We start from the raw sequence: 24,616 nt of genomic DNA on the forward strand, positions 1-24,616 counted from the left end.
CGTCCTCCATAGTGCTGTCCTGAGGGACGTAATGGAAAGACGGATGAAACGGATGGCCATCCGTCACAATCCGTCGCTAATACAAGTCTATGGGAAAATGCAGGATCCTGCAAATTTTTTTGCAGGGTCCTGCATTCTCAAAAATCGACGGATTGTGACTGGAGCTGAAAGACGGAAGTGTGAAAGAGGCCTTAGATGATGCGGATGTATGCAGTATCCAACCCACAGCGCTTACTGACCGACCGTGGGAACATACCCTCAATGGAAGCTCTGTGACAGTCTGAACTAATTGAGAGAAACAATGAACAGCAGCAAGCATACCCAACCACTGCTCCATTCAATCACAGCGATTTTTCTTTCAACAAGTGAAAAAGGTTTGTGGGAAAATACATCCATGAAGTTGTACAGTATAAAGAACTTTTCTGTGTATATTTTTTTTTTTACAAATTTGACAATACCCTCACCTTTTGTGTAGTAATCAAAAGAACAAATGAGGCAGCACTAGAGGATAAATTCAATCAATTGAAAGCAACTTTTCACTTTCTTCATCCAGACAGTTAAAGTAGGAATTGATGGTGCTCATTATAACAGTCAACATAGGATACACACACGTGCCAAACAATAGTCGTGCCGGATATATGCAAGGCAGCCCACAGGATGGTGTCTTTTTTTTTTTTTTTTTTAAATGTAATAAATAAGAAATTTGTGTGTTTTTTCCATGCAATCTATGGGAAGTCTAATCTGTTATTTCTGAGCCAAGAAATACTAAATCTGCTTACCATGGACTTAAGATCATTGGTGTAACACATTGGACAGTACCTACAGCAATTATAACGGTGGCAGTCACATGAAAGTTAAGTGCATGTGTTGATATAGGGGGTTCTGCTGTCTGTACAGTACATTGAAAAAGTATTCATACCCTGTGAACTTTTCCACGTTACACCCTTTAAACTTAAAAGCACAACTCTGTTTTTCAGAGCTGGAGTGGCGTTTTAAATGTAAGCTCCCTTCACCTGTTCTTATACTCACCCTCTGTGGTCTTCACCTTTTACCGACGCCATATTGTGAGTGCAGTTTCTGACTGTTCGGAAGTCAGAAGCTATGTCACAAGCACTCAATACAAATCCATGAGAGCCAGAACGAGGCTCCCATAGACTTGTATTGAACAGTGACCTCCAATGCGTTGCGGCAAGTCTCTATTTGTAGGAGGAGGACTAGAAAAGAAAGGGGAAGACAGACGAGTATGAGACAGGGGACTTAGATTTAAAGCACCACTCCAGCGATGCAATAAAAAAACTAAACAAAACCACAGCTGGAGCGTGGAGTGGTGATTTAAAATATATATATATATATATATATATATATATATATATATATATATATATATATATATATTTTTTTTTTTTTTACAGGAAAAACTAACACAAAGTACGGTAGCAAGTATTTGAGAAGTGTAAAGAAAATTATATGATACATGATTTTCTCAATATTTCAATATAAATCGGAAAATTGTGACGTGCATTTACACTCACTGGCCACTTTATTAGGTACACCTGTCCAACTTCTTGTTAACACTTAATTTCTAAATCAGCCAATCACATGGCGGCAACTCAGTGCATTTAGGCATGTAGACATGGTCAAGACAATCTCCTGCAGTTCAAACCGAGCATCAGTATGGGGAAGAAAGGTGATTTGAGTGCCTTTGAACGTGGCATGGTTGTTGGTGCCAGAAGGGCTGGTCTGAGTATTTCAGAAACTGCTGATCTACTGGGATTTTCACGCACAACCATCTCTAGGGTTTACAGAGAATGGCCCGAAAAAGAAAAAAAATCCAGTGAGCGGCAGTTCTGTGGGCGGAAATGCCTTGTTGATGCCAGAGGTCAGAGGAGAATGGGCAGACTGGTTCGAGCTGATAGAAAGGCAACAGTGACTCAAATCGCCACCCGTTACAACCAAGGTAGGCCTAAGAGCATCTCTGAACGCACAGTGCGTCGAACTTTGAGGCAGATGGGCTACAGCAGCAGAAGACCACACCGGGTACCACTCCTTTCAGCTAAGAACAGGAAACTGAGGCTACAATTTGTACAAGCTCATCGAAATTGGACAGTAGAAGATTGGAAAAACGTTGCTTGGTCTGATGAGTCTCGATTTCTGCTGCGACATTCGGATGGTAGGGTCAGAATTTGGCGTAAGCAACATGAAAGCATGGATCCATCCTGCCTTGTATGGAGCATCTTTGGGATGTGCAGCCGACAAATCTGCGGCAACTGTGTGATGCCATCATGTCAATATGGACCAAAATCTCTGAGGAATGCTTCCAGCACCTTGTTGAATCTATGCCACGAAGAATTGAGGCAGTTCTGAAGGCAAAAGGGGTCCAACCCGTTACTAGCATGGTGTACCTAATAAAGTGGCCGGTGAGTGTATATGGGTGTAACAAAAAAAAAAAAAAGTGGAAAAGTTCATGGAGTATGAAAACTTTATCAAAACACTGTATATGTGCATGCGTTGAAAGCGGTCAGTGTCATAGAAAAGAAATTGGACAGCTGATAACTTGGTTTTTGCTTCCATTATGGGTTACATTGTTAAAATAAATGCAACGGAGTGTTAACGAGGTTGTCCACTACTAGTACAACCCCTTCTCAATCTGAATGTTTGACACTGTTAAAATAAAAACCACTTCCTTCTTGTGCCGATGCCATTCTAGCAGCGTTGGCACTCGATCTCCCGTAGATGCCCCGAAAAAAAGAAAGGAAGGGCTCATGCAACATAACATCATGTAAAACCCGGGAGAATGAGTACAGACACCGCTGGAAGAGACGCTGGCATGGGATACAAGCATAAGCGGTTTTATTTTATTAGGACAAACATTCAGATTGAGAAGGAATTGTATTAGTAGTGGACAACCTCTTTAAAAATAAGGTAATTAAGGATTGTTTAGATCAAGACAATAGTTTTCAGCATTGTAGATATTTGGGTAGAAAGTAGTAAACCTCATGAAAGGGTATGCCTATATAGGATATGCCATAACTTTATGATTATGAGACTGCAAGGCTGGAATAGCACTGCCTTCTCTATACTTGAAGGGAATCTTTCACGAGCTTACCGCAACAGAGAGGAGCCAGAAGATGGCAGCGACTGATTTCTCCTACTCCTGCACTGATTAGAAGCACATATTAAATGGTGTACTGTAAGTTTCTTTTGGCAGTGCAGGGGTTAATCTGCTCAGTGGGAGCTCTTGGAGTGTTAAGGCTCCCAGTTGTGCACTGTTAGCCACTCCCATCTCCTATATAAACTGGGATCTGTCTAGCACTCATTGTCAGAGCAAGCTTTTGCTGCATGGCTGGAGGTTGTTGGTGATTATTATTGGAGAAGACGTTTGATAGATTTATCAAAGACAGTTGCTAGGTTTTGAGTGTGTGATAATTCCCATTATTCTCCTACTTTGGTATAACCCCATCCTCCACTCCCCAATGCATTCCGCTGTTGTCTGAGTATATTTGGTATTTTTCATTATGCCCGTTCGCATTATCTTGTTAGTCTGGTTGGTGTATTACGGTCCACTACTACTTCACTCTTCCTTGGGTTCGGGAAGGGTACAGACTGAGGGAGGATTCAGGAGCTAAAGCAAGGCAACTGTTTCGGTAAGAATTCAGGGAGAACAGAAAGGACACTATTGTAGGTGTTTACTATAGGTACCTAGAAAACCAATATGATCTCACAGGGTCTTTTATCAAACAAAAAAACCCAAAAGGAACAAAAAAAAGCCCTAAGTGTGTGAGTGTGAGTGTGTGTGAGAGTGTGTGTGTGTGTGTGTGTGTGTGTGTGTGTGTGTGTGTGTGTGTGTGTGCTCAAAAAAAAAATAAGGCGAACACTTAAAATATAAATCAAACTTCTGTGAAATCAAACTGTCCACTTAGGAAGCAACACTGCTTGACAATCAATTTCACATGCTGTTGTGCAAACGGAATAGACAGCAGATGGAAATTATTGGCAATTATCACGACACCCTCAATAAAGGAGTGGTTCTGCAGGTGGGGACCACAGACCACATCTCAGTACCAATGCTTTCTGGCTGATGTTTTGGCCACTTGAAAGTTGGTTGTGCTTTCACACTTGTGGTAGCATGAGACGGACTCTACAACCCACACAAGTGGCTCAGGTAGTGCAGCTCATCCAGGATGGCACATCAATGCGAGCTGTGGCAAGAAGGCTTGCTGTGTCTGTCAGCATAGTGTCCAGAGGCGCTGCCAGGGGACAGGCCAGTACACCAGGAGACAGGCCAGTACACCAGGAGACATGGAGGGGGCCGTAGTTGGGCAACAACCCAGCAGCAGGACCGCTACCTCAGCCTTTGTGCATGGAGGAACCGGAAGAGCACTGCCAGAGCCCTGCAAAAAGACCTCCACCAGGCCACAAATGTGCATGTGTCTGCACAAAGTTAGAAACCGACTCCATGCATGAGGATGGTCTGAGTGCCCAACGTCCACAGATGGGGGTTGTGCTCACAGCCCAACACCATGCAGGATGCTTGGCATTTGCCACAGAACACCAGGATTGACAAATTCACCACTGGCCCCCTCTGCTCTTCACAGATGAAAGCAGGTTCACACTGAGCACATGTGACAGACGTCACAGAGTCTGGAGACGCCGTGGAGAGCGATCTGCTGCTGCAACGTCCTTCAGCATGACCAGTTTGGCAGTGGGGCAGTAATGGTGTGGGATTTCCTTGGAGGGCCGCTCAAGAAAAAAACTCTCTTTTTTCGATTTTGGGCATCATTCCAACTCCAGACCTCCGTAGGATATTTGTGACTTACGTTGATCATTTTTAGGTTTTATTGTTCTCAACACATTCCACTATGTAATGAATAAAGATCTACAACTGGAATATTTCATTCAGTGATATCTAGGATGTGGGATTTTAGTGTTCCATTTATATTTTTGAGATATAGATATATAGATAGCAGGGTGTCTGGTCTCGGTGCTGTCAACAAACAAAAAAAAAAAGAAAAAAATATTGTTTAAGCGCCAAACATTGACAAGCACAATGAAATATACTAGGGAGAATAGATAGTGCCTTACCCTTTATAGTTGTCACTTCCTTACAGCGGAGGATGGCACCCCAAGCGAAATGGCACCCCTGCTCCACGTCGACTGACCCTTATTGACCCTCTACAGCAGGGGTGGGGAATCGTTTTTCTACTAAAGGCCATTTAGATATTTATACCATCCTTCGGGGGCCGGGTCATTCCATATCAAGTGATCCAAATATGAATATTTTTTTTTACCCGACGTCTTTAGATTATTTTTATTTTTTGTTTTTATGAAGTACAACTTTAGTTAATTACAAATTAAAAGTTTAGAATTTTTTTCTTCATCAGTTAATTTTTTACAGATTTTTAAAGTTTTAAAAAAGCGCAGATTTTGGCCTGGTATGGCTTTACATTTTTTATCATATCTCGGGCTAGAATTAAGATATAGAGGTGGGAGAGGCATCATTTTTCTCAGAACGGTACCGGCTTTCATTTGATATGTCACAAGACTGTTTTTTTATATTTTGTTTTGGTGAAATCAAATTAAACATTTTGATGCGCAATTCTGAAAAAAACGTATGTTTTAAAATTGTGAAAACATGCATGTGTTTTACTTGTGTCCTTGTTTATATTTGTACAGGGATTCAACTTGGGACCTATCAAATTTGTATTTTTTTTTAAGCCTTGAATCATCTGATTTTATGTTTGTGTGAGTTTCTTCCCTTTTTCTTTTCAAATTACAACTTATTGCATTGAACATTTATATGTAACAATAAAGAAACGCAAAAAACAAATACCGAAGTGCCAGAATAAATACATCTTAATCATCATAACACAACTTGCTCAGCATTTTCAACCTGAATTCATTGAACAAGCCAAAAGAAAAAACTTGATCATATCCTCAAGTGTGATTTTCTAAATACAGTCTGATCCTAATTATATGTTAAAAACAAGATTAAAATAACCAATATTTTTACCACCTATTTATACATGGAACAATTTTTTTTCTACTATATCACTAAACATGTCATTTCTGAAGTGTTTAAGAAGAATAGTCCAGTAGTTAAATCCTCTTTCTATAAAATATGAACTAATCAAACAATAGTAGGTTTTTACACTGGCCTTCTATCATCAATGTGTCCCTTCTAGTGGGTGAAATGTCATCTTGCCCATAAGCATTCACTAGCAATGGCCGTTTCCTTCTGTGTCAGAGTATGTGCCTCTGTCATGGTGCTCGGCTCCACCTGAGTTATATCTGTTTTTTGTTCACTTTTACAATGTCTGGTTTTCTTGGATACACAAAGGACGGTGCTGGACCAGAAGGTGCAGAAAAGTCACTTCTACTTCTTCATTTTCACAATCTTTGGAGAGTCCAGTAGCCGTCAGCGCTAATTATATTCACAGGTCACATAGCCAGTTGTGTCATCCATGGCCGATCTTGTGCCGCCTTCTACCACGTCATGGACATCACTGTCTTTATTTCCACTACATGGGATGACATGTACATGGGTATTGCTGAGTCCCTGTGATCGGTTACAGGAAGCAGAACCTATGTTATAACAAACTCTCCTCTTCCTCTTCGTAGTCCTGGTTTGTACAATACATGAACTGGATGTTAAGAGTATTTTTCTCCCTCCATTTGAGGAGTTGCCTGGGTGTTCAGATTTGGTGTGAATACGGCCTCTGGAGGCTGGAGCTGCCGACCTGTCATCCGCTCTGCATTCACCGTCTACCCCTGTTCAATCTCAGGTTGGGCCCTAACAAAGCTTTCTCCTCTGTTCTCTCCTGCTTCTAAGCTCGAACATAATAAAATAATACAGGAATATCTAACAATCATGGATTATTTGGTAAATATGGACCCCACACTTCTACACCACAGGCTGAACAGACCTGAAATCAAGATTTTTGAACAGACTCTGTAATAGTTTTATTTTTTAAAATATGATCCCATCAAGATCCCAACTTGTAGTTTGGTGCAGAAGTGGCTAGGAGCATAACAGGCACATGTGCAATTTTTCAAATTTTTAAATTAAACGTTTTTTTCGGAAATGCGTTTTAAAGTTTTGCTCTTGCGTTCGCATAGGTAAAATATTAAAGATACTCTTGTGACATATCTGGTGAAAGCCTGTACAGTTCTGAGTAGAATGGTGTTTGTGTTTGTTTCTCTCTCTCTTTGCTAGCCTGAGTTATGGGGAGAAATGTAAAGGCAGGCAACACCGAAATTCGCACTTTTTCCGAACTTTGAAAATCAATAAAAAAAAAAAAAAAAAATATCTAGAATTTTTTTTTTTCTTCACATTTTGCATTCTCTGACACACTATTACCAAATAACAAAATCTCAAAAGAATTAAAAATATAGTGGTAAAAATCATTGGTTCACTTGACATGGAATGACCCGGCCGTACAAACTCCTCCCACAAAGTACATCCTGACTGGCACTATTTTCAGGGCTTGATCTTTCATTGCATGCCCTTCAGTGTTCAGTAGTGAACATTTTGTGTGTGTGTGTGTGTGTGCTAACAGAGCAAGAAGAAATTAATGAGCTTGTGGCAATCAAAATACAGCTCTTTGCCCAAGAATACGGTCCCTGAGAATCTGCTCGGGGCCTGATATAAAGGTCATCGAGGGCTGTAAATGGCCCTGGGGCCTGAGGTTGCCCACCCCTGCTCTACAGGATTCCCTAATCAAAAAGCCAAACACCTATCAATATAAAATGCTAAGATAAGTGTAATCTCACTAGGACCCCCTACATATGTTTTTTTTTTTTTTAGACTTAATATACAGTGTCTTGTGAAAGTATTCGGCTCCCTGGAACTTTCCAACCTTTTCCCACATATCATGCTTCAAACAAAGAAACCAAATGTAAATAATTGGTGAAGAATCAACAACAAGTGGAACACAATTGTGAAGTTGACCGAAATTTATTGCTTATTTTAAATTTTTGTGGAAATTCAAAAACTGAAAAGTGGGGCGTGCAATATTATTCGGCCCCTTTACTTTCAGTGCAGCAAACTCACTCCAGAAGTTCATTGTGGATCTCTGAAATGATCCAATGTTGTCCTACATGGCTAATGATGATAAATATAATCCACCTGTGTGTAATCAAGTCTCGTATAAATGCACCTGCTCTGCGATAGTCTCAGGGTTCTGTTTGAAGCACAGAGAGCATCATGAAGACCAAGGAACACAACAGGCAGGTCCGTGAAACTGTTGTGGAGAAGTTTAAAGCCGCATTTGGATACAAAATGATTTCCAGAACTTTAAACATCCCAAGGAGCACTGTGCAAGTGATCATATTGAAATGGAAGGAGTATCATACCACTGCAAATCTACCAAGACACGGCCGTCCCAAAAAAACTTCACTCTAACAAGGAGAAGACTGATCAGAGATGCAGCCAAGAGGCCCATGATCACTCTGGATGAACTGCAGAGATCTACAGCTGAGGTGGGACAGTCAGTCCATAGGACAACAATCAGTCGTACACTGCACAAATCTGGCCTTTATGGAAGAGTGGCAAGAAGAAAGACATTTCTCAAAGATATCCATAAAAAATGTTGTTTAAAGTTTGCAACAAGCCACCTGGGAGACACACCAAACATGTGGAAGAAGGTACTCAGGTAAGATGAAACCAAAAATCAAACTTTTTGGCAACAATGCCAAAGGATATGTTTGGCGTAAAGGCAACACAGCTCATCACCCTGAACACACCATCCCCACTGTCAAACATGGTGGTGGCAGCATCATGGTTTGGGCCTGCTTTTCTTCAGCAGGGACAGGGAAGATCGTTAAAATTGATGGGAAGATGGATGGAGCCAAATACAGGACCATTCTTGAAGAAAACCTGTTGGAGTCTGCAAAAGACCTGAGACTGGGACAGAGATTTGTCTTTCAACAAGACAATGATCCCAAACATAAAGCAAAATCTACAATGGAATGGTTCACAAATAAACGTATCCAGGTTTTAGAATGGCCAAGTCAAAGTCCAGACCTCAAGCCAATCGAGAATCTGTGGAAAGAGCTGAAAACTGCTGTTCACAAACGATCTCCATCAAACCTCACTGAGCTCGAGCGGTTTGTAAAGGAAGAATGGGAAAGAATTTCAGTCTCTCGATGTACAAAACTGATAGAGACATACCCCAAGCGACTTGCAGCTGTAATCGCAGCAAAAGGTGGCGCAACAAAGTATTAAGTTAAGGGGGCCGAATAATATGGCACGCCCCACTTTTCAGTTTTTGAATTTCCACAAAAATTTAAAATAAGCATTACATTTCGGTCAACTCCACAATTGTGTTCTACTTGTTGATTCTTCACAAAAAATTTACATTTGGTATCTTTATGTTTGAAGCATGATATGTGGGAAAAGCACTGTATATCAACAAAAGTTATTTTTTAGGGCTTTTTTGTTCCTATAGGTACCTAGACAGACTGAAGATATGGATGAACTCTTTACATCAGTTGTCTCTGTTTAAAAAAAAAAAAAAAAAAAAAAAGGAACTAAAGCAATCCACGGGAGATTTTAACTATCCATATATATTTGTTGAGAATCTCTCTCAGGCAAAAGTACTGGGTCCAGAAAATTCTTATCTGGTCTTGCTGACAACTTTATCTTTCAAAAGGTAGAAGAGAGAACAAGAGGATCTGCAATATTTGACCTAATTCTTTCCAACAGGGAGAAAATGGTTGAGAAAGTAAAGGTAGCTGGTAGTAGTGAGCGAGTATACTCGTTGCTCGGGTGGTCTCCGAGTAGTTATGACTGCTCGGTATTTAGTTTTCCTTGCCGCAGCTGGATGATTTACGGCTATTAGCCAGCCTGACTACATGTGGGGGTTGCCTGGTTGCTAAGGAATCCCCACATGTAATCAAGCCGTCTAGTAGCCACAAATCATCCAGCTGAGCTAAGGAAAACAATCTCCGAGCAGACAAATACTCGGAGACCACCCGAGCGTGCTTGGGAAAATCTGAGCAACGAGTACACCCGCTCATCACTAGTAGCTGGGAATTAGGAGGTCGATCAAGCCATCCTCGAATTTTGGATTACAAGAGGAAGAAGACCAGCGAGGAGTCAGACTTTAAAGGTTGGACTTCAGAAAGGCAGATTTTAATGGACTCAGAAAGATGGTAGGAAAGGTCCAATGGCTGGATGTTCTAAAGGAAAGAAATGTCAAGAAGGATGAAAGATTTTGCTAAATTAAATTCTCACTGCAGAATCGGTAACCAACCCAAAAAGAAGGAAGAATTGGAAGCATTTACAGAGACCAGGGTGGATGAACACAGAACTTAATCACTTGCTAAAAAGGAAAATAGAAATATACATCAAATGGAAAGAGGGGGCATATCTAAAGAAGAATATAATGCTATTTGCCAGGAATGCAAGGCAAGAGTTAGAAGAGCTGAAGCCAGAAATGAAGTAAGGTTTGCAAGGGAGACCAAAAGCAGTAAAGAAATATATATATATATATTTATTTTGGGGGTATGTCCAAAGCAAAAGAAAAGTCAAAAGATGCTTTAGGATTTTTACAGGATGAAAGCGGTAAAGTGGTCAAAAATGAGGTTGAGCAATCTGAATTTTTACATTCCTATTTTGCATCCGTGTAAGCAAATCAAGGAAATAAAATAATCCGCACTATCCATAAAACAGAGATGGTGAGGGAACACTTAGCCAATTTAAATCTCCTGGTTCAGGTGAACTATATTCTAGGGTACGGAGAGTTGGCAGAAGAAATTGCAGAACCACTAGCCAGAATCTTTGAAAAATCCTGGAAAACAGGAGGAGTTCCAGAAGATTCGAGAAGGGCAAATGTCCCCATCTTCAAAAATAGGAAAGAAGACGGAGCCAGGAAATTACAGGACAGTGAGCCTTAGGGCTCATTTCCACTTGCGAAAACAAAAACGGTCCATAATCTGGACCGAAAAAATAGGATGCAAAGTATGCGATTGTCATGCGAGTGCAATGCAATTTTTAATCGCACCATCCGTTTTACATCCGTATACAATCTGTTTTTTTTCTCTGCAACTATTTTTTGACAAATCATTTACAGGACCATTTACAGTGTTCTATGCCACAGAATGGTAAGGTATCTGTAAAAAACGAACAGAAAACGGATGGTCCGTATTCCGTCCGTTTTCTTTCTCGCTCCCATTGACTTGCATTGGCGAGTCTCGTCCGAGACTCGCAGCAAATCGCAGCATGCTGAGAATTTTTTTCTCAGTCCGATTTCGGCTGAGAAAAAAAATAAAATAAATAAATCGCAAATGAGATGTCACCTATTGAAAAACATTGGTCCGAGTGCAATCCGATTTTTTTGTCGGATTGCACTCGTCCGTTATTCTCGCAAGTGGAAATGAGCCCTTGCTTCTATACTAGGAGAGATATTTGAACAAATTATTAAACAGCATGTATGCAAGTAGTTGGATAAGAATACGGTAATTAACCAGAGCCAGCTTGGGTTTGTAGCAAACAAGGCATGCCAGACTAATCTAATTTCCTTCTATGATGGAATCAGGGAAATGAGGCAGATATACATCTAAAAACTATTACAACTGCTGCACCCAGTAAACTAAGTAACACATCGCTGGAATCAGGGTCTATTTTCCTACATTATGCTGCTCTCAGATTAGGTAGCAAAAACCTGGTGACAGATTCCCTGTAACCCCTTAAAGACCAGAGGTATTTTTGCATTTTCATTTTTTACTCATCTTCTTCCCAGAGCCATAAACTTTTTAATTTTTTTGTCCGGGATCCAAGAAGTATCGTTTCTCCTTGCGGAGAGTGACATGTTAAGCATGTCGAGATAAGGAGACTTAAAAGCCGCAATGCTCCTCTGGGAAATATGCAAATTGTCTCTTCAGAAAGGAAGAGGACTAGAACTCTAGTGCCACTTATTGGAAGCAGCAATCCTAACAGTCGACCCTTTAACGAACCTTGTCTCATGACTTAGGATAAGAGCCAAACCAGATCTCAATTTGAAGAACACTGTTCCGGGGTACTTCCCCTCGTCAGTGCAAAGTGGAGATCTGGTTTGGCTGAGAGAGATGCGTCTGACCGGTATCCAAGAAGTATCGTTTCTCCTTGTGGAGAGTGACATGTTAAGCATGTTGAGATGAGGAGTGTTAAATAATTCAATTTAATAATTAATCTTATTCTCAATTCTGTACTGAACACTGCCTCTCGCTGACATTACAATAGCTATTTCTGTATACTTAGCTCAGAGTAAAGTTAACACCATATAGCGAGAACACGTGTTCTAGGAGACATATATAATCCACGGCTTTTAGGAGGGTGGGGGCTGTCACCTTCACTCTACAGACTTCAGACTCACAGAAGAAATTAACAGCTGGTAGCCTTGATGACTTCTACTCCATGACAAAGACAGACACCATTTACCATTCAGAATCTCAAATGGACAATCTCTTTGTAACTACGTCACCTATTTTATGTTTTGCTGCAATGTGTTTTTTTCTGTGGACAATCCAATAAACCACTACATTTGTTATGAAAATATCATGACATTTTTCTTTAAGAGTATTGCATCTGGTAAAGAGCCCTTATTAAATAAATGTGCGAAATAAGCATATTTAACAAGGAGACTGTTAGGATTGCTACTTCCAATAGGTGGCACCAGATTTCTAGTCCTCTTCCTCTCTGAAGAGACAATTTGCGTATTTCCCAGAGGAGCACTGCGGCTTTAAGTCTCATCTCGACGTGCTTAACAAGTCACTCTCCGCAAAGAGAAACGATACTTCTTGAATCCCAGTCAGACACCTCTCTCTCAGCCAAACCAGATCTCCACTTTGCACTGACGAGGGACAGTACCCCGAAACAGTGTCTGCAAATTGAGATCTGGTTTGGCTCTTATCCTAAGTCATGTGACAAGGCTCGTTAAAGGGTCGACATTGACTGTTAGGATTGCTGCTTCCAATAGGTGGCACTAGAGTTCTAGTCCTCTTCCTCTCTGAAGAGACAATTTGCATAATTTTTTTGTCAAAACGGCTATGTGAGGTCTTGTTTTTTGCAGGACAAGTTGTACTTTTTAACACCACCATTGGTTTTACCATGCTGTGTACTCGAAAATGGTAAAAAAGTTCCAAGTGCTGTGAAATTGCAAAAAAATGCAATCCCACAATTTTTTTTTTTTTTTTTAACCATGTTCACCAAATGCTAAAACTGATCTGCCATTATGATTCTCAAGGTCATTACGAGTTCATAGACACCAAAACATGTATAGATTCTTTAATAAAATGGTGAAAAAAAAAGCTGCAGTACTTTGATCGGCTATGCTACATACAGGCGATCAGATCACCTGTATGTAGCAGAAATGCTCACTTGCTATGAGCACCAACCACCGGGCGGCACTCATAGCAATCCGGCTAAGACAACCAAAGAGGTCTGCTGGAGACCTCTGGTTGTCATGCCAATGCGATGGGGTCACCGATGGGTGGGACTTCCAGCGAGCTTCCGGAAAGCGCAAGTTAAATGCCACTGTCAGAGATTGACAGCATTTAACTAGTTAACAGCCACGGGTTGATCGCAATTCCACCCGCAGCTGTTTCTGGCACGTCAGCTGTATAAATCAGCTGTCATGTGCCTGGAAATGTGCGTGCTCAGCGCTGGAGCCCGCAGCAAACGGGGAGTCCAACATTGGCGTACTATTACGCCCGATGTCGGAAAGGGGTTAAGTAGGTCCATCAGCAAATCTTTGGATGTCTAACAAGGAAAACTTAACCCCGTAATCCCATAGGACATACTATCCCGTCGAGGTGACCTGGGACTTAGTAATTCCCAGTGACGGGATAGTATGTCCAGCGCGATCAGCAGCGCTCACGGGGGGAGCGCAGCCGATCGCGGTCGGGTGTCAGCTGACTATCGCAATAAAAAGCGTCTTTTAGTGTGTGACAGCTGCCAATCATAAAAATCCACTAAAAAACCCACTATAAAAGTAAATCAAACCCCCCTTCATCACCCCCTTAGTTTCGGGCTACATTTACGGTTGGGATTAGGGGCGTGTTGGGATTAGGGGTGTGGTTAGGGTTGGGATTAGAGTTAGGGGTGTGCTTGGGCTAGGGTTTCAGTTAGAATTGGGGGGGGGGGGAGGGTTCCCACTGTTTTAGGCACATCAGGGGCTCTCCAAACGCAACATGGCATCCGATCTCAATTCCAGCCAATTCTGAATTGAAAAAAGTAAAACAGTGCTCCTTCCCTTCCGAGCTCTCCCGTGCGCCCAAACAGGGGTTTACCCCAACATATGGGGTATCAGCGTACTCAGGACAAATTGCACAACAACTTTTGTGGTCCAATTTCTCCTGTTACCCTTGGAAAAATACAAAAACGGGGGCTAAAACATAATTTTTGTGGAAAAAACAAGATTTTATGTTCACGGCTCTGCGTTATAAACTGTAGTGATACACTTGGGGGTTCAAAGTTCTCACAACACATCTAGATAAGTTCCTTGGGGGGTCTAGTTTCCAATATGGGGTCACGTGTGTGTGTGTATGTGTGTGTGTGTGTGTGTGTGGGGGGGTTCTACTGTTTAGGTACATCAGTGGCTCTGCAAATGCAATGTAACGCCTGCTGACCGATCCATCTAAGTCTGCATTCCAAACGGCGCTCCTTCCCTTCCGAGCTCTGCCATGTGCCGAAACGGTGGTTCCCCCCACATATGGGGTATCAGCGTACTGAAGACAAATTGGACAACAACTTTTGAGGTCCAATTTCTCCTGTTACCCTTGGGAAAATATAAAACTGGGGGCTAAAAAATAATTTTTGTGGGAAAAAAAAAGGGATTTTTTATTTTCATGGCTCTGCGTTATAAACTGTAGTGAAACACATGGAGGTTCAAAGTTCTCACAACACATCTAGATAATTTCCTTATGGGGTCTTCTTCACAAAATGGTGTCACTTGTGGGGAGTTTCAATGTTTAGGCTCTCCAAACGCGACATGGTGTCCTATCAATTCCAGTCAATTTTGCATTGAAAAGTCAAACAGCGCTCCTTCCCTTCCGAGCTCTGCCATGCACCCAAACAGTGGTTTACCTCCACATATGGGGTATCAGCATACTCAGGACAACTTTTGGGGTCCAATTTCTTCTGTTACCCTTAGGAAAATAAAACAAATTGGATCAGAAGTACCGTATTTTCCGGCGTACAAGACGACTTTTTAACCCCTGAAAATCTTCTTAAAAGTCGGGGGTCGTCTTGTACGCCGGGAATCGCCTTGTACGCCGGGTGTATATGGTGGGTGGGGGGGGGGGGGTGGTCCTGATGACGACGAGGGGGCGTCTCACAGGAAAGTTTGTATCCCCCATTACCTTATCATAGCGCTGCAGCGTGGGGTCTCTGTGCTGGGAGCGGCGGCTCCTCTTCTGCAGTGTGGGGCCTCTGGTGCTGTGGGGCGGTGGCAGCGTATCTTCATGCAGTCGGGGCTCCTCCGGCATCTCAAAGCCTGGAAGCCCCGCCGGCAACTCCATCGGTGTAATGCGGTGGCCTCCGGGAAAATGGCCGCTGCTTAGATTCAGATCTCGTGTCCCGAGATTTCGGGACGAGATCTGAATCTGAGCATGCGCAGCCCCCAGCGGCCATTTTCCCGGAGGCCACCGCATCGCACCTATTGAGCTGCCTCCGGGAAAATGGCCGCTGCTCAGATTCAGATCTCGTCTCCCGAGATCTCGGGACGAGATCTGAATCTGAGCAGCGGCCATTTTCCCGGAGGCCACCGCATTGTACCGATGGAGTTGCCGGCGGGGCCTCCAGGCTTTAATGAGATGCCGGAGGAGCCCCAACTGCATAAAGATACGCCGCCGCCACCCCACAGCACAGAGGCCCCACACTGCAGAAGAGGAGCCGCCGCACCACAGCCGCCGCTCCCAGCACAGAGACCCCACGCTGCAGCGCTATGATAAGGTAATGGGGGATACTCACTTTCCTGTGAGACGCCCCCTCGTCGTCATCAGGATCACCCCCCCCCCCAAAAGGCACATATTCACCGGCCCTACAAGACGACATAGGGTGTATAAGAAGACCCCCGACTTTTAAGAAGATTTTATTTTTTAACTGGTAAAGTTGGGGGGTCGTCTTATACGTCCAGTCGTCTTATACGCCGGAAAATACGGTAAATTCTGTGTGAAAAAAGTGAAATATTCAAGTTTTTTTTTTTTAAAACATTCCAAAAACTCCTGTGAAACACCTGAAGGGTTAATAAACTTCTTGAATATGGTTTTGAGCACCTTGAGGGGTGCAGTTTTTAGAATGGTGTCACACTTGGGTATTTTCTATCATATAGATCCCTCAAAGTGACTTCAAATGTGATGTGGTCCCTAAAAAACAAACAAAAAAAAAAAACAGTTGTAAAAATTAGAAATTGCTGGTCAACTTTTAACCCTTATAACTGCCCAACAAAAAAGAATTTTGGTTCCAAAATTGTGCTGATGTAAAGTAGACATGTGGGAAATGATATTTATTAAGTATTTTATGTGACATCTCTGATTTAAGGGCATAAAAATTCAAATTTAGAAAATGGCGAAATTTTCCCCAAATTTCCGTTTTTTTCACATATAAACGCAGGTAATATCAAAGAAATTTTACCACTATCATGAAGTACAATATGTCACGAGAAAATGTCAGATTCAACAGGATCTGTTGAAGCGTTCCAGAGTTATAACCTCAAAGAGACAGTGGTCAGAAATGGAAAAATTGACCCGGTCATTAACGTGCAAACCACCCTTGGGGGGTAAAGGGGTTAAAACAACTCCAGCAGCATTTTTTTTTACCGCTGGAGTGGTGCTTAAAATCTAAATCCCCTGTTTTATAGTTACTATACGGCATCTTCATCTTATCACTTTCATTTTCCCACATATTTTGACCGGCTGGCTGCTCCAGTGTTTCATGGAGCAAGCTGGAGGTCACAACTCAATACAAGACCAAGAGCCTTGTTCTGGCACTCAGACTTGCATTGAGGGAGCTTCTGACATCTAGCCAGTCAGAACCTGCAGTCACAAGATGGCGCCGCAGCACCAAAAAAAGGGTAGATGTCGGAGAGCGAGTACAAGAGTAGGGGCATGAACTACTTTAAAGCACCACTTCGGCATTATTTATTTTTTTTTTAACTGAGCTGGAGCAGTGCTTTAAACTATGTTTTTTGCTGGCACTGCACTTGCATCAATCTTGTAGTGCGGAACCTCTCATTTGCTTTAGCAGCGCGGTCATCTTCAAACGCCTGTTCCATTATCAATTTCCAAATTGTAAACATATTTGCGGTGTAAATTTTTCAATCCACAGCATGACAGTTTTTTTTCTGCAGATTTCCTTTTTGAAACGCATAATGTGAAAGCCACTACAGAATTTAGATGTACTATACAGATTTTGATGTGGAAACGTTATGGAAAGGCGGCATAAAATCCAGTATGCATGCAGGTATCAAAAAGCCAAAAAGAGCTTCAATTTTGGGGGCAGGTCAGCACCGATTATATTTCTTTAGTAGTGATGATCGAGTATACTCGTTGCTAGGGTGGTCTCCGAGTATTTGTTAGTGCTCGGAGATTTAGTTTTTGTTGACGCAGCTGCATGATTTGCAGCTGCTAGACAGCTTGAATACATGTGGGGATTCCCTAGCAACCAGGCAACCCCCACATGTGCTCAGGCTGGCTAACAGTTGCAAATCATGCAGCTGCGTCAACAAAAACTAAATCTCCGAGCAGTCACAAATACTCGGAGACCACCCAAGCGTGCTTGAGAAAACCCGCTCGTCACTATTCTTTAGGAAACTTCAAATTGGGTCAGATGTATTAAAATGCATGCAACCTTATTAGGATAGGATGCACAAGTGTGTCCTGGAAGGCAAACGTTAAATACCAATTTCCTTCATCCCTTCCCGACGTATGACAACCATGTACGTCACAAGTCAAGTATGAAACAGGAGCGGACATACCTCACAGGGGAACAGAATATATAAAGTGAACCACTGCCATCTCCAAATCAGCATCTGTTAGAGACACAAAGGGGCCAACGTACTGTTCTTGCACAGGTGGCCTCTTCAGTCCGTCTGCCAGTGGTACCAGCTTATGAATGTGGGCTCATGAAATGAGCTGGCTCCACACTAATGGGTGCTGACTGTAAAGCCAGCAACCATCACTATCAATAAATAGAGCCAACTCAGATCATGGCTGTTTAACCCAATAAATGTCAGTCAATTGGCACCCACGTGACCTGATCACAGGTTGCTGACAGACTTGACAATTACTGTCAGCATGGGAGTGAGCGGGGGAAGCTGCCAGGGACCTACCTGTCTGGCTAGTATTAAAACTATGTTTCTGGAGCGCCCCCGAGGGCAGTGGGGTACTCGGTACCAGGTCCTTCGGTTCACAGGGGGGGGGATGTCACGGTGGCTGACCCGGTCCGTGGCCCTAGGGACGTCCGTGGAAAAGGTCTTTAAAGGGGAAATGTTCGTGACGCCACCTGTGGTATTCGGTCAGGGTGACCGACGCTGCTTAAGGGATCCACTGGGGTGATGTTATTGCAGCTAGATGGTATACCTTCCCACAGGTGAAGTGTATCCCCAGGGCTTCCCAGTGTGTAGATGCTAAATGGTGAGAGGCGCAGTGAAGAACGAGGACACAAGGTTGCAGTCTCTTTACCTTTTACTGGTGGCTTCAGCATCCACAGTCCAGAGCACCAGATCACAGGGCAGGCAGAGTCTGGCCGGTTTGGAGGCAAATCCAGAGTCCCCTTATCCAGGTGGAAATCAGTAGCCTTCCTCTAGCGCCATGGTATTGTAGTCCCTTACTGCTAAGCTTCTCATAAGGTCCTCACAGATGTTGTAGATGTTATGTCTCTCTCTCTGTCCCCCAGATGGATAGGACAAACCCGTATGACCGCTGGCTTGAGGCGTTTTACAGGGACTATCATGCCTCAGCCTCTAAGGGGTGCCACCTTGCCTCCTGGGTGTAGGGCGGGCAGGTAACGTGAAATTAGCTGTCCTGCCGGTCTCTGGAGCAAGGCATAAAGGGTCATTGCTCCCTCGGTGTTCCGGCTACCGGGATCCTGTGCCTCAGAATGAGGCAGCCTGTGTAGGGCTGTTCCCCTCCTGGTATCCATTCCTTTGCTATGACTTCTTCTCACCCTCTCTGCAATACAGTTCTCCTTCAGTCTCTCTTCCTAGAAGCTGCCACACTTAGGGCAGGCACAGCTCCGTGTCCTTCTCCTCGATCTCTGACAGGATCCCACTCATCAGGGACCAACTACCTGAGCGAAGCTCAGCCAGCAACTAACTAACTTCCTCTCCAGGCTACCAGTTTTACCAATGTGAGGAGTGTGACCTAATAGACGCATTGCGACGTACGTCATACAAAGCAAGTGTGAAAGCGGCCTAACGTGAAGGGTAAAAATAGTAAAATATCACAAAAAAAATTAAACCCTAAAATACTAGAAAGACTACAACTTGCCGCACAGCCACACAAGTTCTCATACGACGACGGAAGAGAATGTTATAACCCTTTCCTGGCCGACGTCCGCCTCCAACGGAAGTGACAGGATCTCCTGTAGCTCCGAACGTTGCCATTAACCCATTTAATGCAACTATCGCTGACAGCATCATCCAACGCCGGATGCTGCAGGGGGTGCACCATTATGGAGCTCAGAAAACGGTGACACACAAAAAAAAGAAGTTTCAGGCTATGTGCACACGTTGCGGATTAGACTATGGAATTTTCTGTGCAGATTCTGCATTTCTTGGCAGAAAACGCAGATCAAAATCTGCGCTTTTTTTTGCCCCTGCGGATTTCTATTATGGTATGGGTGCAGAAACGCACAAAGAATGGACATGGTCTTTTTTTAATCTGCTGCATTTTGCCATGCAGATTTTTCCGCACCATTAGCACAGCATTTTTCCCCCATTGATTTACATTCTACTGTTTATCACTTGCAGCGAATCTGAGCGGAAAAAAAAAAAAAGGCTGCGGATCCGCAGGAAATCCACAACGTGTGCACAAACCCCAAGTAGTAAAAAAAAAAAAAGCCAAAACGAAAACTGGTACTGAAAAAAAATAAAAATTTTTTTTGCAGTACCAGATTTCGTTTTGTTTTTCTTTTTTAAGACCCAGTTCATTTTACCTTATAATATACGGGGTAATGCTAAAGAATTCCAAATGGTAAAAAAAAACAACCAAAAGTATAAATAAATATATATATTATATGCGTGTGTGTTGAAGAAAGAAAACACAAAATAAGAACTGATCCTGTATACGTATTAGGCATAATAAGCCTTGCTCGCTGCTAGGGACATGGCGGCCGCAGTGAAGGGTCTCCAGTCTGTAGCCCCCACCTGTCCTGACACTACTACTCCCATCCTTCCCCTCCACACAGGACTGTGCCCCCATCGTTCACCTTCAGTCCGGGCAGGAAGCTCCAGCAGCCGGCCTCATGCGTCTCCTCCTCCATAATAACCTATGGTCTGCAGACAGCAGTGGCAGACAGAGGACGGCAGAAGCTGGAGCCGGTCAGTGCCCGCCGCTGTCACACCGAGGAATAACACGGCAGCCCCCTCACCACACTAATAATGACCCAAGCACATGCCAGTCTTCCTATGGCAACGCCAATCCGGCGGCTGTGGCTACTGGCGCTCTCTATGGGAACTGCGAGCCACAAGCGGCAGCTTTCCCTCACAGACGTTCAAACCGCCCGCCATTCCCAACCGTCACCGCCTGAGGCGCGGGAGCGCGCAGCACACTGGGGGCGCGCATGGGCTCAGAAAGGTCTCCTCATAGCGCATCATTGGGGATCTGCAGACTATTAGTTGCAAGCCAATGTTTAAAAAAAAAATACAAAGTTTAAGGGTGTTTTTTTGTTATTTTCAGATCCACATCCAAAACATGGAGATTTTGCAGCAGATTTTTATTTTTCGAGAGGAGCAAATTAAGTTAAGTGTAAAAACACTTTTGAAATGGTGCAATCAGTTTTGCGCCTTTTGGCGTCGCCAGGTTGAAGCAGCTTCGACAAAACGGTCACATTAAGCAAAAGCGCCAATATATTTACTTCACAGGAGTTAGAGGAGTTTTTGGAGTAGAAACTCTCCAAAAACTGGATTTACCACAGACGTTTCTGAAGATTTTCAACAGTTTTGCCTCAAAGCCGCCAAATCCGTGTGCACAGACCTACAAAAGCTCATTAATAAGACCATAAGACCTTGGTGATTTTTCATATGCAACAACAACAAAAAAAAAAGTCCAAGTTTCCTCAGGGTTTTTGACTCGAGCCATGGGCGTTTTGGTCAGCTTGTACCATCAGTGATTTTCTCATGGAAAACTATAGCTTCTCCTTCACATGACAGGGTTAATCGCAGACCGCACACTGATGCCAGCCGCCTGTTCTCTGATTTTCAGACGTGTATGGGGGCGATTCATGAAGACCACTCACCCCTGATTCTGTGTGGAAACGGAGCTGCAGTAATTAACCATTAACCCCTTCATCACCTTGGATTTTCTGTGGGGTTTTTTTTTTTTGCATTTTCGTTTTTTGCTCCCCTTCTTCCCAGAGCTTTAACTATTTATTTTTCTATCCATATGGCCATGTGAGGGCTTGTTTTTTGCAGGACAAGTTGTACTTTTGAACTACACCATTGATTTTACCATATCGTGTACTCGAAAATGGAAAAAAAAAAAATTCCAAATGTGGTGACATTGCAAAAAAAGTGCAATTCATTTCTTTTTTTTAACCATGTTCACTAAATGCTACAACTGACCTGCCATTATGATTCCCCAGGTCATTACGAGTTCATAGACACCAAACATGTCTAGGTTCTTTATTAAGTGATTTAAAAAAAAAGTTTGTGTTTTGGTTTTTTTTTTTTTTTTTTTTACTCTTGACTGGCTTCAATAGTCTCCTTAGACGAGACTTGAAGCTACGATCATCCGATCGCTTGTGCTACAAATAGCAGGGCTTCAGTCGTGCTCATCTGCTATGAAGGCGGCCATGGGGTGCCACTCATAGCAGATCTGCAATGACAGCCACGGAGGTCTCCTGCAGACCCCCGATAGTCAACCCATCGGCACACCGCAATCATGTGACGGGGCGCCGATGGGTGTGATTTGTGAAGTGCTTCCGGTGTGCGCATGTTAAATGCCACTGTCAGATTGATAGCGGCAGTTAACATGTTAACAGCCACGGATGGATCGCGATTCCACCCAAGGTTGTTAGGGGCACATGATAGGTGATCAAATCAGTTGTCATGTGCTGGGAAAGATGCGGCCTCACCAAATAGTGGGATGTGACCCATGATGTATCTCTATAGGTCGTAAAGGGGTTAAAGAATTACTGCTCCCAAAGTTTGTATCCTATTAATATATTGCAATCAGTGACCTGCCCCCTATTTTACATACTGAATATATGTAAAAAAAAATATATAATAATCATTCAGCAGGCAGGTGTCAGCCCCTGTGCTGCAGCATGAGTGCATGTATAATATGCATTTTATTTTATTTAGCCATATAAATTTATTCAGAAAAAAATAAAAAAATTCTCTCAAAATGGCACCAGCCACGCCTGCGCAGTAACATCTAACGGCGATCTGATAGATGCTACTGCGCAGGTACTGGCGACGCCATATTGGTGGAAACTTTTTTTTTTCCTCTAGCAAAATGGCGCCGGCAGCACCTGCGCAGTAGCATCTATCGGATCACCAATTGATGCAGCTGCGCATTCCATTGAGAGACCTTTTTTTTTTTTTCTGAATACATTTATATCACCAAATGAAATAATTAAATGGACATTATAGATGCGATCATGCTACAGCGCATCGCGATCCACATGCTGCTAGTAACTAGTTAAATGCCACTGTCAGTCTTGGACACTCGCGCTTATTGGAAGCGCGTCACTAATCCCACCCATCGGTAACCCAGTCACATGATCGCGAGTCACCGATGGGTCGGCATGACAATCACAGATCTCTATGCTTGTCATTGCCGAGTTGCTATGAGCGCCACTCCGTGGTTGGCGCTCATAGCAAGCAAACATTTCTGCTACACACAGGCGATCTGATCATCGCCTTTATGTAGCAGAGGAGATCAAAGTACGGCAGCTTCTAGTCTCCCATGGAGACTGTTGGAGCGTGCAAAAAGTGAAAAATAAAAAATGTTTTAAAAAGATTACAAAAAATATAAAAAGTTCAAATCACCCCCCTTTCGCCACATTCAAAATAAAACAAATAAAAAAAAAAAAAAAAAAACACACAAATATACACATATTTGGTTTTGCCGGGTGACAAGAAAAAAAAATAATCAAACCGTCAGACTTCGGTTTTTTTGGTCACCGCTACATTGCAATAAAACGCAATAACGGGCGATCAAAAGATCGTCTCTACACCAAAATAGTATAAATAAAAAAAAAGTCAGCTTGGCGTGCAAAAAAATAGGCCCTTACCCAGACCCAGATCATGAAAAATGGAGCTTTTTTTTTTTTTTTTTAACCTATACATGTTTGGTATTTGCAAACTCGTAATGACCTGGAGAATCATAATGGCAGGTCAGTTTTAGTATTTAGTGAACATGGAAAAAAAAAAAAACAACAACATAAAACTGTGCAATTACACTTTTGTAGCAATTTCACCGCACTTGGAAATTTGTTCCTGTTTTCCAGTACAAAACCAATGGTGTTGTTCAAAAGTAAAACTTGCCTCAAAAAACGTGCTGTCAAATGGCCCTTTTGACCGAAAAAAAAAAAAAAAAAAAAAAAAAAGTATATGGCTCTGGGAAGAAAGGGAGCAAAAAACGAAAATGCAAAAACTGAAATACCTCTGGTCGTTAAGAGGATAAACAACAACCACTAGATGGATTTCATCAACCAAGGTATCATTTTAATTAGTATAACGGCGTCAACCTGACACTGTAGGTTACTCAGCACAATCTTGCTGGCAGGTTCCCTTTAAAAGGATAAAAAGTTTGATGGGAGGAATATATAATTATTAAAAACTGTACTACTAGTTAAAAAAATAAAATAAACACACAAGGGAAAACAAAAGCTTTTTCATTATGTCGCCAATCAAAAAGAGGAATAAAACGCGTTAAACAAGACGAATGTAAATACAAAATGGTATCTCTGAAAACTTCATCTGATCCCGCGAAAAAAAAACAACAAAAAACCACAAGCTGCCATACTGCTCCATCAGTGTAAAAAAAAAAAAAAGTTATAGTTCTCAGAATAAAGCGATGCAAGAATAGTCATTTTATCTATACAATTGTTTTTACTGTGTAAAAGCACACCAAAAAAAAACAACAAAACAAAAAAATATATAAAATGAGGTATTGCTGTAATTGTACTGACCCCAAAAATTATTAGCAACAGCAGGTGTTGGATGATGAGGGTAAGAGTCCCAAAAGCCCCTACCTGCTGTCATTCAGACTTTAATGTAACGCTCATCATTCTCCTCTGCTCACCAGCAGAGCAGGGGAGAATGATGAGAGTGGGCTTCAGCGCTTACTGTAGCGCTTCTTCCCGGGTGCCGATACATGTCACACGGAAGACATCAAAGTGTGTTCTCCGTGTGCGGGATGTTTTGCGGTCCGTGCTGACGGTAAAAAACAGACACGACAGCGTGTTTTG

General features: G+C 42.6%; 1 protein-coding gene across 2 annotated transcripts in view; it reads right to left on the reverse strand.

Annotated features, from left to right (window-relative positions):
• The window catches only part of FBXO43 (F-box protein 43), a 55,815-nt gene that overhangs the window by 26,557 nt on the left and 4,642 nt on the right, over window positions 1-24,616 (reverse strand). The window contains exon 1 of one of the 2 annotated variants that reach the window (XM_077270894.1): window positions 20,408-20,788. The exons of the other annotated variant lie outside the window; for it this stretch is intronic. Coding sequence (XP_077127009.1) covers window positions 20,408-20,461 — 54 coding nt within the window. The 5' untranslated portion in view covers window positions 20,462-20,788. Of the gene's footprint in view, window positions 1-20,407; window positions 20,789-24,616 lie in introns of those variants that run through there. 2 annotated transcript variants of the gene reach the window in all.

Source organism: Ranitomeya variabilis, chromosome 6, assembly GCF_051348905.1.
Source record: "Ranitomeya variabilis isolate aRanVar5 chromosome 6, aRanVar5.hap1, whole genome shotgun sequence".
NCBI classification, from domain to species: Eukaryota; Metazoa; Chordata; class Amphibia; order Anura; family Dendrobatidae; genus Ranitomeya; species Ranitomeya variabilis.